General features: G+C 45.6%; 1 protein-coding gene across 2 annotated transcripts in view; it reads left to right on the forward strand.

The window, feature by feature from the left end:
• Nucleotides 1-947: 947 nt before the first annotated feature.
• Arpc1a (actin related protein 2/3 complex subunit 1A) overlaps nucleotides 948-14,315 on the forward strand; it is a 20,223-nt gene continuing 6,855 nt past the window's right edge. For both annotated transcript variants that reach the window (XM_040751334.1, XM_040751335.1), the window contains exons 1-5: nucleotides 948-1,100; nucleotides 6,776-6,869; nucleotides 8,092-8,196; nucleotides 9,868-10,090; nucleotides 11,107-11,214. In XM_040751334.1, the coding sequence (XP_040607268.1) occupies nucleotides 6,806-6,869; nucleotides 8,092-8,196; nucleotides 9,868-10,090; nucleotides 11,107-11,214 (500 nt within the window). In that variant the 5' untranslated portion in view covers nucleotides 948-1,100; nucleotides 6,776-6,805. The remainder of the gene's footprint in view (nucleotides 1,101-6,775; nucleotides 6,870-8,091; nucleotides 8,197-9,867; nucleotides 10,091-11,106; nucleotides 11,215-14,315) is intronic.

The following is a 14,315-nucleotide window of genomic DNA, read 5'->3' on the forward strand; positions in this document are numbered from 1 at the left end:
TATGCAGTGAATCTGAGCATTGTTGGGCAATGTTCATTTATATTTGGCTCAGAATAAACTATTTCCTTTAAGGCAGTGTTTACTGTCCACTGGGTCAAATACATAAACCACCACAAGAGAACAAGACAAGGACTGGATTGCCCACTTACAGTAGGACCTGGGTACTGGCTGCTTCATAATTTCTGCCGGGGCAGGGGCAGCTGTCTGACTGGATGTGGGGTTCAGGGCAGTTCTTTATAAGTTGCATCTTCACGGCAAAAAGACTTGTCCAATTGCCATCGTTCCTTCTTGCAGTGTCATCTTGGGTGCAGGACATATGACCCTGACCTAGGCCTGGTCATGGAGACTCTGGAGTAGACGTGAGACTTTCTACAGAGGGGACACGGCAGAGGCAGCACTCCATGACCCCACCTCTATGAAGGATACAGACTTAGCTGCAGAGGCTGGAGAGATGGTTTAGCCTAAACCACTGTGCTGTTCTTACTGAGGACCTGAGCCCAGTTCCCAGCACCTACATCAGGGAGCATACAATTCCAGCCCCAAGAGGACCTGCTGTCCTCTTCTGGCCTCCAAGGGCACCTGCATGTATATATTGAAACAGAAAACCACGTAATTGAAATATATATTTTTTTAGGATTTAAATTGTTCTTCAGACCCACGAGGCGCAAGAGAACCTAATCCTCAGTTATTTACAACAAAAAGCCCTCGAGAAACTGCCAACACTTCATACCTGGGCCATGGCTCAGGAACATGTACCTACGTATATATATGTATATTATATACATTTTACTTTGTTGTTCACCCTTAAAGAAAGGAGTAGGACGCCCAACCAGTCCCATGCACTCTAGCGCTGACATGTGGCGGCCTCACCAAAGTGACAGCAGCTGTTCAGACACAGCCTCCCAACGCGCGCTAAGCTCTGCGCCTGCGCCCGCCACCTGCGCGGCCGCGCTGCGCAGGCGCCCTGGCCACTTCCGGGATCTGTCAGCCGCTCCCTCTGGGCCTCCCTCCTCCGTCCGCGCCCGCCGGAGCCTGTTCGCGTCGACTGACCAGAGTCCGCGAATCGTCCGCTCCGGCCCTCCGGACCGCCCCGACCCCAGGTAAGGGGCTGCAGGGCCGAGCGCCTGGCCCGGGTCGCCTCCATTTATCGCATCTTCTATGGGACGCGGGGGCGGCGGGCCCGGGGCACTTAGGCACCGGGTCTCGACCTGAGGGGGCCGGCATCTCCGATCTTCGTGGTGACCCCTGAGTCCCTGGTGTCCCCATACACACAGATCGAGCGTTTCTGAGCTGCCCTCCATCTCGGATGAGAGAATAGACAGCTTGGCCTCTGACACCCCCACAGAACCATTTGGCCCCCCACTGTGAGCATTTACCACAATCTGTAACATTGATTTAGACGGGCGGTCTCCCCCGATGGCTTGTCTTGAGTATCTGTTCATGTCTTCAACGTCTAGGATGTTGATTAGACCAGCCTGTGATCCGTCAGTTATTGGGGGACCCTACCCAACAAGAGAAAAGCCATCTTTGGAGTAACCTTAAGATTCCTCTGTTCTTGTCCCCTCCCCCGCCCAGTCAAGGTTGCACCTCCTATTCACTGCATAGAGTCCTTTGTGTAGGACCCCCAAAGTTCTCATTTGACTCTGCCACTTTGTCGGGTGACCCTGAGAAGGTTGCTTCTATGGTGCCTTGGTTTCCCCAGCTGCAGTAAGTAGATTCTTAGTCTACTTAGTTTTTATTAGGTCTAAGTGAGTTTATTTGCTTAAGTTGCTTACAGTAATTCCTGGCCCAGAGTAGCTGTTCAAATAGTATGAAAATAAAGGCTTCTTAGACATTCTACAAATGTCTGCCTTCCTTTCTTCTCTTCCTTCAGATTTGAAGACTAGCATTTATATATGTTTCTGGACTCATTCCAATAGTCAGCACTGTAGGGAACATGGTAGGCACTTAATAAGTTGTAGCTTAGGATCTCTTTATAAAGCCATCTGTTGTCATGCTGTGGCGTGGGAGTCTACTTGTTGCCCAATTTACTGAAATGACCTAGTTTGCGCCCTCTTTTATCAATTTCATTTAATCTTTTTTGTTTGTTTGTTTCTCAAGAGAGAGTTTTCTCTGTGTAACAGCCCTGGCTGTTCTGAAAGTCTTTGTAGACCTGGCTCACCTTGAACTCACAGAGGTCTACCTGGTTCTGCCTCCCAAGTGCTGGGATTAATGGCATGCGCCGCCACACTCAGCCAGTTTCACTTAATCTTTTTGTTTCCATGTTAGCTTTAGGATTTCGGGTCTCTAGACGTTACCAGTTTGGGGTGTTTGCACTGTTAGAGCGATTCTTGGTGGCTGCTTCCTACCACAGAGTGTCTGGGGGCCTTCTCCAGTTTATCTGATGTATCCACCTGGGGATCCCAGAAATTGTAAATCCCCTCAAAGGATGGGTGATAGTGTTTTGATCTAAATATCTAGTGTTCTGTCAAAACAGATTGGGTACAGGAAGTATAGAATGGTCTGATGGAGCCTGTTGGAACATTGGGAGGGTGTGGTGACCTTGTTGGAGTACCTGGTGTTGCTGGGTGGGTTGGGTAATGAGAGCGATTAGAAACTAGATGAATCACAGACTTGAAATTGACCCTAACAAGGAATGGAAATTCCAACTTAGATGAATTTGTCAAGCTCCGGTGGAGTGGGGCCAAGAAACCAACATATGTCGATGTTTTGAAGTTCAGAGGGTCTTTTTAGGGGTGTCCCCAAGCTTTGTGTCAGAGGAAGAAAGAAAACTAATTTACTGAGTTACAAGATGGCTCTACCATTAAAGGCTAGGCTTACAACCAAAAAGACCAGCGAACTAGCCTACTTAGAGATCAGTTTTGGGCTGGTTTTGGTTTGACATGCTTTTATGCACTATCTCATTTAATCCTCCTGAGATTAGTCTTGTGATGTCACTTGGAGACCTACATTACAGATGAAAAGTGACTTACCCAGCATCTCATTATATATGTGTCAAAGCCAAGATTCCAACTCAGGCCTCCTTGTCTCCAGAGCCCATGGCTAACCATCCTTTAAAATGACTCCACTTGAAAGCTGGGATTATAGTTGAGTTGGTAGAGCACTTGCATGGTGTGTAAAACAGTGCAGAGGTTGGCTCACCAGCACCACAGGAAGAAAAGACTATACTAAGTGGTAATTGAAGAGAGTGGGAAGCTATGGAGTCATCCTATTTCTTCAGTCCTTTTCATCCCTCAGTGCTAGACATGGACAACAGAAGCCTGTTTTTTGTTTGAGACAGAGTCTTAGTCCTGGTTGTCCTGGAACTCAAATCTTTCTGCCTCTGCCTCCTGAGTGCCTGGCAAAACCTGTACAGTCTATGTCATCACCTGTGGTGTTCCCTTTTCTCTTCTGAAGCCTTGTTAAGATCAAACATGACTTAATGTCAACTGCAATGTAGAGATTAAAATTATCAACATATGCATGAAGGTCTACCTTAGGTGCAAAATTCAGGCTTAAAATAGCCAAATGATTATAAAGGAAAGACTGTGTAGGCTTTCTCGACTGCCAGGCCCCAAACCATGACATGGAGACTTATTATTAGTTATGAATGGTCTGCCTTAGCTTAGGCTTGTCCCACTAGCCCTTATAATCTAATTCAACCTGTTTCTCTTCACCTACATTTTGCCTGAGGACTTTTTACCTTTCTTTCATTCTGTATGCCCTACTTTTTTGCTTCCTCTGTGTTTGGCTTGTCCCTAACGTCTCCCTCGCTCACTCTCCCCTTGAGCCAGGATTCCTACTCCTACTTATTCTCTCTAGTTAGCTCCGCCTATCCCTCTACTGCCTAGCTATTGGCCGTTCAGCTTTTTATTAGACCAATCAGGTGCCTTAGACAGGCAAGGTGAAACAGCAACACATCTTTACATCATTAAATAAGTGCAGCATAAACAAATATAATTTATCTTTACTTGCTAAACAATGCAGCATAAGCAAATGTAATACACCTTTACATAGTTAAAGTAATACTCCACAACAGACCTATCTGGGTCATCTTCATCATTGTCGTCTCCTCCCCCTCCTCCCCCTCCCCCTTTCCCTTTTCCCCCCTTCTCCTTCCTCCTTTTTTTTTTTTTCCAAGTCAGTATTTCTCTGTAGCTTTGGAACCTGGCCTGGAACTCTCTCTGTAGACCAGAGATCTGACTACCTCTGCCCTGCCTCCCGAGTGCTGGGATCAAAGATGTGTGCCACTACCACCCAGCTTTCTTTGACTTTTGAGATAGTCTCATGTAGCTCAGGCTGACTTTGTATTTGCTGTGTAGTTGAGGATGACTCTGAATTCCTGATCCCTTTGTCTCCAAAGTCTTGGATTTAACAGATGTGCACCACTACATCCACCAGATATCTTCACTCTTGAGTGGAGTGTCAGTTGAAGATAGATATCAGGTAGTTTTTAGTGTTTGACCTTTGGATTCCTTGAGCAGAGTGTTTCTTTTCCATGTCACAGGCACTCATAATTTTGCTGATTGGGTTCACCTGTTGTTTGCCTGTAGTGTCTAGTGTCTCTTCCGTTCATTTTCTGCTGGTGTTAGAATTCTTATCTAACTGGACATGGGGGCACATGCCTGCAATTCTTCCAGAGATCAAGAAGCTGAGGCAGGCCGGGTGATGGTAGCGCACACCTTTAATCCCAGGACTGGGGAGGCAGAGGCAGGCGGATCTCTGTGAGTTTGAGACCAGCCTGGTCTACAAGAGCTAGTTCCAGGACAGCCTCCAAAGCCACAGAGAAACCCTGTCTTGAAAAAAAAAAAAACAAAAACAAAAAGAAGCTGAGGCAGGAGAATTGTTAATTGGAAGCCAGCCTGGCTACTCTGTCATAAATGAAGAGACATTAATCACACAGCATTTAGGAGGCAGAGGTAGGAGGATCTCTATGAATTTGAGGCCATCCTGGTCTACATAGTGAGTTCCAGGCAGTCAAGGCTACATAGTGAGGAGAGAACATTTTATCCCAAACACATGATCAGTTTATCTCCTGATGGCTAAAATGTGATCTTACCTAAGACTATACTATTATCATAGCTAGGAAATTAAAATCATTTCATGCTGTTATATAATAATTGAGCTCAAATCAAATTTGTTACACAACACATGTCTTTTATGGTTATTTTTAAACATGCCAATTATAATCAACTGTCTTTTATGAAATTTGTCTTTCATAGCTCTTTTGAAATCTAGTACAGACTCTTCCTTCTGCTTCCCAAGTGCTGGGATAAACAGCTGTTGGCTACCATACCTGTCCATGTTGCCTTGTAAAATAACCTAGGCAAGTTGTTCTCTAGGGGGCCTCTCTAGGATTTTAAATTTAGCGAGAGAGAGACAGAAACAGAGAGTGTGTGAGTATGTGTTTGTTTGTGTGTGCATGCATGGGAATGTGCCAGGGCGTGCCCTGAAGTCAAGGATAGCCTTGGGTGTCAGTCCTCCCTTTCCACCCTGTTTGAGACAGAGGCCCTCTGGAGGGTCTCCTGTCTCCACCTATCTCCCTGTAGGATCACTGAGACCACAGAGGCATGAGCTTCTGTTTCCAGCTTTCCTTGAAGTTTTGGGGATCGGAGCTCAGGTCATCTGTCTTGTATAATGAGCACTTTAATCGCTGAGCATCTCCAAAGACCTCCATCAGTTTTGACTTCATTTCTTGGTATTACTTAAGGACTCCTCACTTTATCTCCCGTAAACTGAAACTGAGATCCAGATCTCGATTGGATTTAGAGTAAATAAGTAAATATGTTCCACATATTTACTTCATAGCTTCTTAACTGGGTTGATCATCTCCCAAGGTTTATTTAGAATGGTCCTGTAACTTCTTGTTATACAGACAGACTGACTGACCGACTTTTAAGACAGAGTCTTACTGTGTATCCCAGACTGTCTTGGAACTCACTATGTAGATCAGGCTGGCCTTGAACTCCCAGAATTCCTTTTGCCTCTCTGCTCAGACTAAGGCTGTGTTCTACCTCATTTGGTAGGTTTGTTTTTATTTTAAAATTATTTGTATTGTATGTCTGTGGGGTTATGTCCTTGTGAGTGCAGATGCCTGTGGAGGCCAGAAGAAGATACCAGATCCCCTGGAGCTGGAGTTACAGGTGGTAGTGAGCTGCTCATTGTGGGTGCTGGGACTTAACTTGGATCCTCTGTAATAGCAATGTGCATTCTTAACTGCTGAGCCATTTCTTCAACTCCCATTCTTTTTCCTTTTTCTTTGCTGGGGATTGAACCTAGGGCCTTCCACATTCTAGGCAACCACTATATCATTAGGCTACATATAGCCCTACTCCTTTCCACCTTGACTCTCTGTTTTGTTCTTACAAGTATCGTGGTGTAGATGACAAGTTATGTGCTGGTCATGGTCCGGGAGGACTGTTGGGTTAGACTGCTCTGCTCCTGTCTGTAGTTGCAGGTTTGATCACTTAGTCAAGGTGGTGACGACCCGATTTCTTTATTATGAAGGCGTGTTTCCTTGTAGTTAGTTAAGTCTTGTGTGGAGTGGTAGTTTGAGACTGACTATCCCACTCACTCCTTCACAATCTTTAACCTGTGATTTGAGAGTTCATTGATGACCCTTGAGAATAGATTCTACACTGGTGGTTACAGGGCTGGGTCTATTTATGGGATTAGTTTTTTACTGAAATTGAGTCTTGTTTAGTGGGAGATCAATATTGTATCTATCCCCAAATACTTTGGGTTCCTCTGACAACTTAAACACTTATTGTATTTTCTTTCCTCTTGCTCATTACAGCTTTCTGACCTTTGAAAACACTTAGGAATCATGTCTCTGCATCAGTTTCTGCTAGAACCAATCACCTGTCATGCCTGGAACAGGGATCGTACCCGTAAGTGTGCTTTGAATTTGCTGCTGCTTTTGGGTTGTGGTGGGTGTGTGGATGCCAGAGGTCCATGTCAGGTGTCTTCCTTAATTGCTCCTCACCACCCTTTGTTCTTTTTGAGACAGGGTCTCTCACTGCACTTGGAGCACTTCATTTTGGCTCGACTGGCTTGCCAGCGCCATTGAGTGCCAGGTGTCCTCCTGTCTACACCCCCACCACAATGCAGAGATCATAGACATATGCTGCTACCCCCAACTTTTACATGGATTTGGGGCATCAAATTCAGATCCTCCTGCTATTATGGCAAATACATACCGACTGAGCTGTATCTACAGCCTCTAATTTGGCTTGCGTGCATGCGTGTGTGCGTGCGTACATGTGTGTGAAACAGCATTGACTCCAGTATCTCTCCAATGCTAGACAAATACTCTGTCATGGAGCTACATCTTTGACACCCCCACCCTTTTTAGTACTTTGGTGCATCTCACATGTAGGCATTTTTAGAATTTACATATCTCAAGTCTTGTGAAAAAATATAAAATTTACCCTTTTAAAATATATAAATCTGAGCTGGGTGTTGGTAGCACACGCTGTCAATTCCAGCACTCGGGAAGCAGAGGCAGGCGGATCTCTGCAAGTACCAGGACAACCTCTGAAGCAATACAGAGAAACCGTGTGTGTGTGTGTGTGTGTGTGTGTGTGTGTGTGTGTGTGTGTGTGTGTGTATAAATCTGGTATTCACTGAGCTATGCACTAGTTATTTTGTCCAATTTCAAATTTCAGATTGAGTCTTCTATTTTTTTGATGTTTCTCTGTGTACCCCTGGCTGTCCTGGAACTCACTCTACAGACTAGGCTGACCTTTCCTGAGTGCTGGAATTAAAGGTGTGGGCCACCACTAACTGGCTCAGATTGAGTTTTCTTAATATGAAAAATCATAAATTGAAATGTTTAGAGATCCAAAAATTTTTGAATACCAACATGATAGCCAAAAATTTTGCATTTTGACTAGTTATCGTACCTCATGGCTGAAATCCCAGCACTTGGAAAGCTGATGCAGGAATTCAGGACTTGCCTGAATTACTGAGTGAGAGTCTGCCTATGAAAAAGAGAAGAAGCTGGGACCTAGCTCAGTGGTAGATCTTTGCAGTCCTGATTCTCTGGATTCAAACTCCAATGTGGCAGGTAATAACAGTGGTGTTAACAGTCCTGCTTACTTCTTTCCCTAGAGATCGCCCTTAGCCCCAATAATCACGAAGTGCACATCTACAAGAAGAATGGGAGCCAGTGGACTAAAGCTCACGAGCTGAAGGAACATAACGGACACATCACAGGTAATGCAGCTGCTGACTCAGTGTGCTGTTTCCAAATGAAGTGCTCTCCTGTGTAAGAAAAGAGCCTCACCAAGTTAAGTGGGCCTTTGCATTTCAAGCCCCATAGAGTCACTGAGTTTGCTTCCCTCCCTCCCTCCCTCCCTCCCTCCCTCCCTCCCTCCCTCCCTCCCTCCCTCCCTCCTGCCCTCCCTCCCTCCTAGGTCTTTTGAGACAAGGTCTTTCTATGTATCCCTGGCTGTCTTAGAACTCACTATGTAGACCAGACCTACATAGAACCACTATGTAGGTTCAGACTGGTCTTGAACCTACAAATATCTCCCTGTTTCTGCCTCCTGAGTCCTGGAATTAAAGGCACCTGGCTAAGTTGTTCAGTATTTTGGATAGTCGTTTGGGCTCCTAAAACAACACAAAGGAAGATGTGTTCCACAACAAAGACAGTCAGCCTGAAATCTCCTTGGTGCTCACACTTCACAGGGTCTAGCTCTGGCTTTCCTGGTTCATCCCATTTGCAGAGCAGGTTCCGAGCTCTCCATATATTACCAGAGTGCTGTATAACACCTGGCCCACGAGAATCATAATGATTAGTTGCTATTTTCTCTCTACCCCTTTGAACTTGAACCCATTTTCTCATGGCTTCTTTTAGATCTGTAGAACATGGACAAGTCAACTATACCTCTAGCAGATCTAGGATTAACAGTGTTCTCAGTCCTTAAATATTTGCGGGGTGGGGGGCACCTGAAAAATTATAGCCTGTCAGCATTTCATAGAACAGAGTTCTAGGGTATTCTCTGAGTTTATTCCTTAGTGTTAAGTACTTGATCACCACTACTTTTTTTTTTTTTTTTTTTGGGTCAGGGTCTCATGCTCTAGATGTCCTGGAACTCTATGTAGACCAAATTGGTCTTGAACTCATATAGATCTGTCTGTCTCTTCCTCCTGTGTGCTGGGATTAAAGTTATGTGCTACCACACTTGGCTGCTCAGCTGGTTCTTAAAAATATTTTTATGGGTTGAGAAGACAACTCAGTGGATAAAATGTGAGGACTACAGTTCAGATCCTCAGATCCCACAGAAATGCTGAGCAGGCTGCTGCCCATAATCCTAGCTCTCAGAAGGAAGGAGTCGGGGATCTCCAGCACAAGCTAGGTAGTTAGACTAGCAGGAACTGATGAGCTTTGAGTTCAGTGAGATCCTGCCTCAACAGATAAAGGTAGAGAATGATCAAGAAAGACACCTGATGACAACTCTGGGCCTCCACAGACATGTGGGAATGTGTGCAAAGACTTATGCAACAACAAAGCAAACCCAAAACTGTTTTATTATAGAAATCCTAAGTGATTAAAAATAAAATAAAGAAGCAGCAGCAACAGCTAGGCATGGAGGCACCTATAATCCAACACTAGGAGGAAGAGGCAGAAGGATCAGGAGTTTAAAAGTATCCTCAGCTTCATAGTAAATTCAAGGCTGGCCTGGGCTTCTTGACACCTTGTTCCAAAAGAAAACACAAAAATCCCCAGTTCTGTTTTAGCTGGCTTCTTAAGGATCCTAAGTCCTCCCAACACTTGGGAGGAAACCAACAAGCCTACTGTTATCCATGCCCAGGTCTCACTGCCAATACCCCAGTCATTTGTCATTGGCCAGGTGCAGCAAGTGACCTGTACCTCACTTGCAGGTATTGACTGGGCCCCTAAGAGCGACCGCATCGTCACTTGTGGGGCAGACCGCAACGCCTATGTCTGGAGTCAGAAAGATGGCATCTGGAAGCCCACCCTGGTGATCCTGAGGATTAACCGAGCTGCCACTTTTGTGAAGTGGTCCCCACTAGAGAACAAGTTTGCTGTGGGGAGTGGGGCCCGGCTCATCTCTGTTTGCTACTTTGAATCTGAAAATGACTGGTGAGCAACACTGTGCCCTGTCTTGTTTCTCTCTGTATAATTCACGCTTAGATGTCTGTGCTCTTGGGACCCTGTTGAGGCTCTGTGCTTAGCTGCAGTGACCCCTTTCTGGACCAGAAAGTGGTTTCTCTCTCTGAATTCCTCCTCCCTGAATAAATGTTCATCCTGTGCACACAACTTAGTTTCCACATATTTTGATCTTCCCTTCCCTTCCCCTCCCCACCTTATTCCCCTATTTCCTTTCTTCTGTTATTTCCTCCCACCCTTCATTGTTTCCTTCAGTTCCTTCATTTTCATCCTTCCCTTTCCAGCCCCCAACTTTTCTTGGTTGAGCTTCAACCACAGTAACTGTTTACTGTGTGTATTCATTGAGAGATTGTCCCCTGTGTAGGTTAATTAGACGTTACTTCGGTCTCAGATGTGGTCTTTGAAAATAAGCTGTATATTCAGTGAAGTTTCATCAGGCCATGTGTGGTGCAAACACCTGTAATCCTAGCTTTCAGAATTTGAGACCAGTCTGGACTACGTAGCAAGTTCAAGATCAGTCTGAACTATGAATAGGAAGCTCTTGTCTAAGAGAGTAAACATGTGGACCACCCTTCATCAGGAGCACCTGTGCATTGTAGGTAGCCCCTAAAATAGGACTCAGGTGGACATCAAAGGACATCAGATAAATCATTAGAACATTAAAAATAATTGTATTTATGGGACTTGCTTCAATAAATGTAATTAACATTTTTTTGTTTGTTTGTTTGTTTTTTGAGACAGAGTTCTCTGTATTGTTTTGGAGGCTGTCCTGGAACTCACTCTGTAGACCAGGCTGGCCTCGAACTCACAGAGATCCGCCTGCCTCTAGGATTAAAGGCATGCACCATCAATACCCGGCTGTAACTAACATTTCTTATAGATCCCAAAATTTAAACTGTATTTATAAATGTGTAGATTAGCTATTTGATTTGAAGTGGGTTTATTGGGATGTTTGTGAGGACAGTGTAAACTCGTTTTTCTTTTCTTAGGTGGGTGAGCAAGCACATTAAGAAGCCGATTCGATCCACGGTCCTCAGCTTGGACTGGCATCCCAACAACGTTTTGCTGGCTGCAGGCTCATGTGACTTCAAGTGCAGGTGGGGATAAGTGAGCACTGAGACTTGAGCTGCCCGTTTGTTTGTTTTGTTTGTTTGTTTGTTTGTTTGTTTTTTGGGGTTTTTCGAGACAGGGTTTCTCTGTAGCTTTGGAGGCTGTCCTGGAACTCACTTTGTAGACCAGGCTGGCCTTGAACTCACAGAGATCCGCCTGCCTCTGCCTCCGGAGTGCTGGGATTAAAGGCGTGCGCCACCAACGCCCGGCCGTTTGTTTGGTTTTAAGAGGTGTCCACAGGCTTCCTTTCTTTGCAAGGCTCCATAATAGCACTGTGAAGGACTCAATAATGAAGGGAACTTGTAGGCTGGAAAAGGAGCTGGGGGCGGGGGTGTGACTCAGCAGGTGGAGTGCCTGTGTAGCTTGCACAAAACCCTGGGTCCCATCCCCCAACACTGTGTAAGCCAGGCATGATGCTGTATGCCTGTAACCCTAACACTCTGGATGTAGAAGCAGGGAGATCAGAAGTTCAAGGTCACCCTTGGCTACATAGTGAGTTTGAGGCCAGTATAGTCTCAAGAGAAAGAGGGAGGGAGGGAGGGAGGGAGAGAGAGAGGGAGGGAGAGAGGGAGGGAGGGAGGGAGGGAGGGAGGGAGGGAGCATGGGAGGGAGGAAAGCAAGTGAGCCAGTGAACTGATGCACAGTGATTGATGAAAAGAACAAGTAGCAATGGATATGATGGACTTGGCCCTGGGGTCAGCAGGGGCTGCAGCAGGTCAGTTGACACAGCAAGTCATCCAGGCCAGGGCTCTTTAGGCAGAGTGTCAATAGTTCCAAGGGTAGTAGTAACCTGTGCTGTGTCTGTTTCTTTCTTTCAGCCTGTTTTTTTTTTGTCATTTTTTAAAATAGATTGATTTTATTTATCTGTATGCATGTATGTATGTGTGTCTGGCAAAGGCCAAGAGAGGATGAAAGATTCCCCAGGAGTTGTGAGCCCCTGATACTATCAAGTGCTGGGAGCCCAACTCCAGTTCTTTGTGAGAACTGCAAGTGCTCTTCACCACTGGGCTATCTCTATAGCCCCATTCCTCAGGTGTTTTGTTTGTTTGTTTTGTTAAGATTTATTTATTATGTATACAATGTTCTATCTGCATGTATGTCTGCAGGCCAGAAGAGGGCACCAGATCTCATTACAGATGGTTGTGAGCCACCATGTGGTTGCTGGGAATTGAACTTAGGACCTCTGGAAGAGCAGCCAGTGCCCTTAGCCACTGAGCCATCTCTACAGCCTGCCTTTCTTGACCACAGTTTCAGTTCCTCATTTTGTGTCCCAGGCCACAGACTGCAGAATACAGAGTGAACCTGAGATGAACCAAAGGCTCCTGAATGGTGTACTGCTGAGCTGTTACTGACTGTCCTTACAATTAAATTGTTTTGTCATTGGCCTGAGGCTAGAGGGAACACAGCCTTGCAGCTAAGAGATTTAAGAATCAGACCATGGAATTGCTTTTTAAAAGTTGTTCTTTGCCGGGCAGTGGTGGTATACACCTTTAGTCCCAGCACTTGAGAGGCAGAGGTAGTCAGATCTTTGTTAGTTCGAGGCCAGCCTGGTCTGTAGTGTGAGTTCCAGGACAGCCATTGCTGTTACACAGAGAACTCTTGTCTCAATAAACTGAATCCCAGCCGGGTGATGGTAGCACACACCTTTAATCCCAGGACTCGCGAGGCAGAGGCAGGTGGATCTCTGTGAGTTCGAGGCCAGCTTGGTCTACAGAGCAAGTTCCAGGAAGCCTCCAAAACAATACAGAGAAACCCTGTCTCAAAAAAACAAAACAAACAAACAAAAAAACTGGATCCCCCACCCCAAAAAAGAGATTAAAAGTTGTTCTTCATCAGGGCCTTTTCCCCTTAGCAAAAAAAAAAGCAAATATTACTGTTTTGTGTTGACTCTTTGATGGCAGAGTTGAGACACATCCATGTTCAGTACTTATGTGGAAAATTTCCAGAAAACCTGGCCAGAGATTTATATTTAGGAATTCAGGGTTTAATTACAGATCAAAAAGCAGAGCAGGTGTTACTCAGTGGTGGAGTGCTGGCCTAGAATCCCTCAGTGGGGAACTTGGAGGTGTGGCGTAGCAGCAGCAGAGTGTTTGACTGGAATTCTCCAGTCAGTGTGAGGGCCTGGAGGCGTGACTCAGTGGTAGAGCACTTGCCTGGCATGTAGCAAAGCCCAGGGTTCAATCCTTAGCACTGCAAATAAAGAAAAAGCTAAGAAAAAAAAGATGGAGTTATGGTAGTCTTAGGGACTTTGTGATCTGTTATTTCTTCAGAGTCATCATAGCTCCCTTGGGAAACAAGACGAGATAGCACTGCCTGGATGTGTTGGCAGGTGCTTACAACACAGGACAAGCTCACACCCTCCACCCCTCTAGATCCTCACTGCCACTGTCATCTGTAGTTGGTCTTAGGGGACCAGAGTTCTTTTAGGGAGTCTTGAGGTTGTTTCCTCCTCCTAGCTAGGTTACCTTGGACTTCTGGTCTTCTGCCTTAGCGTCCTGAGGGCTGGAGTTTGGGGCAGGTACCACACACGCTCAGATGTTTTCTAAAGACAGGAAGGGTCAGGAGAGACTAGAAGGCAGGTTCCAGTTGTTCTTTATCCCTAAAGCACATTACATACAGCTGTGGGGAACTAGAGTCAGGGAATTGGAAAAAGACTGAGAACATTGACTGTGATAGAGCCAAGTTTTATTTATCTCTGTGTATAGGTGCCTGTGTGGAGATGAGAGTCAGCCTTACTTACTGCCCTCTCTACCTTATTTTTTGAGACAAGGTCTCTCACTGAACTGGTGTTTTTTGTTTCAGCTAGACTGCCTGGCTAGTGAGCCTCCAGGGTCTGTCTCTGCTCTGCCCAGTGCTTGGGGCTGCCATAACCAGCTTTTTATGTGGGTGATGAGGATCCAAACTTTCCTCATGGTTGTTCAGCATGCACTTCACTGATTGACCATCTCCCTGGCTCCCCAACTCCCTCTGCCCCTTTTGGGGAGACATAATCTTACTATGTAATCCTGACTGGCCTTGAACTCAAAGACATCGTCCTGTCTCTGCCACCTGAGTGCTGAGATTAAAGGTGTGCACTTCTCAGTTTACC

Source organism: Mesocricetus auratus, unplaced genomic scaffold, assembly GCF_017639785.1.
Source record: "Mesocricetus auratus isolate SY011 unplaced genomic scaffold, BCM_Maur_2.0 Super-Scaffold_100008, whole genome shotgun sequence".
NCBI classification, from domain to species: Eukaryota; Metazoa; Chordata; class Mammalia; order Rodentia; family Cricetidae; genus Mesocricetus; species Mesocricetus auratus.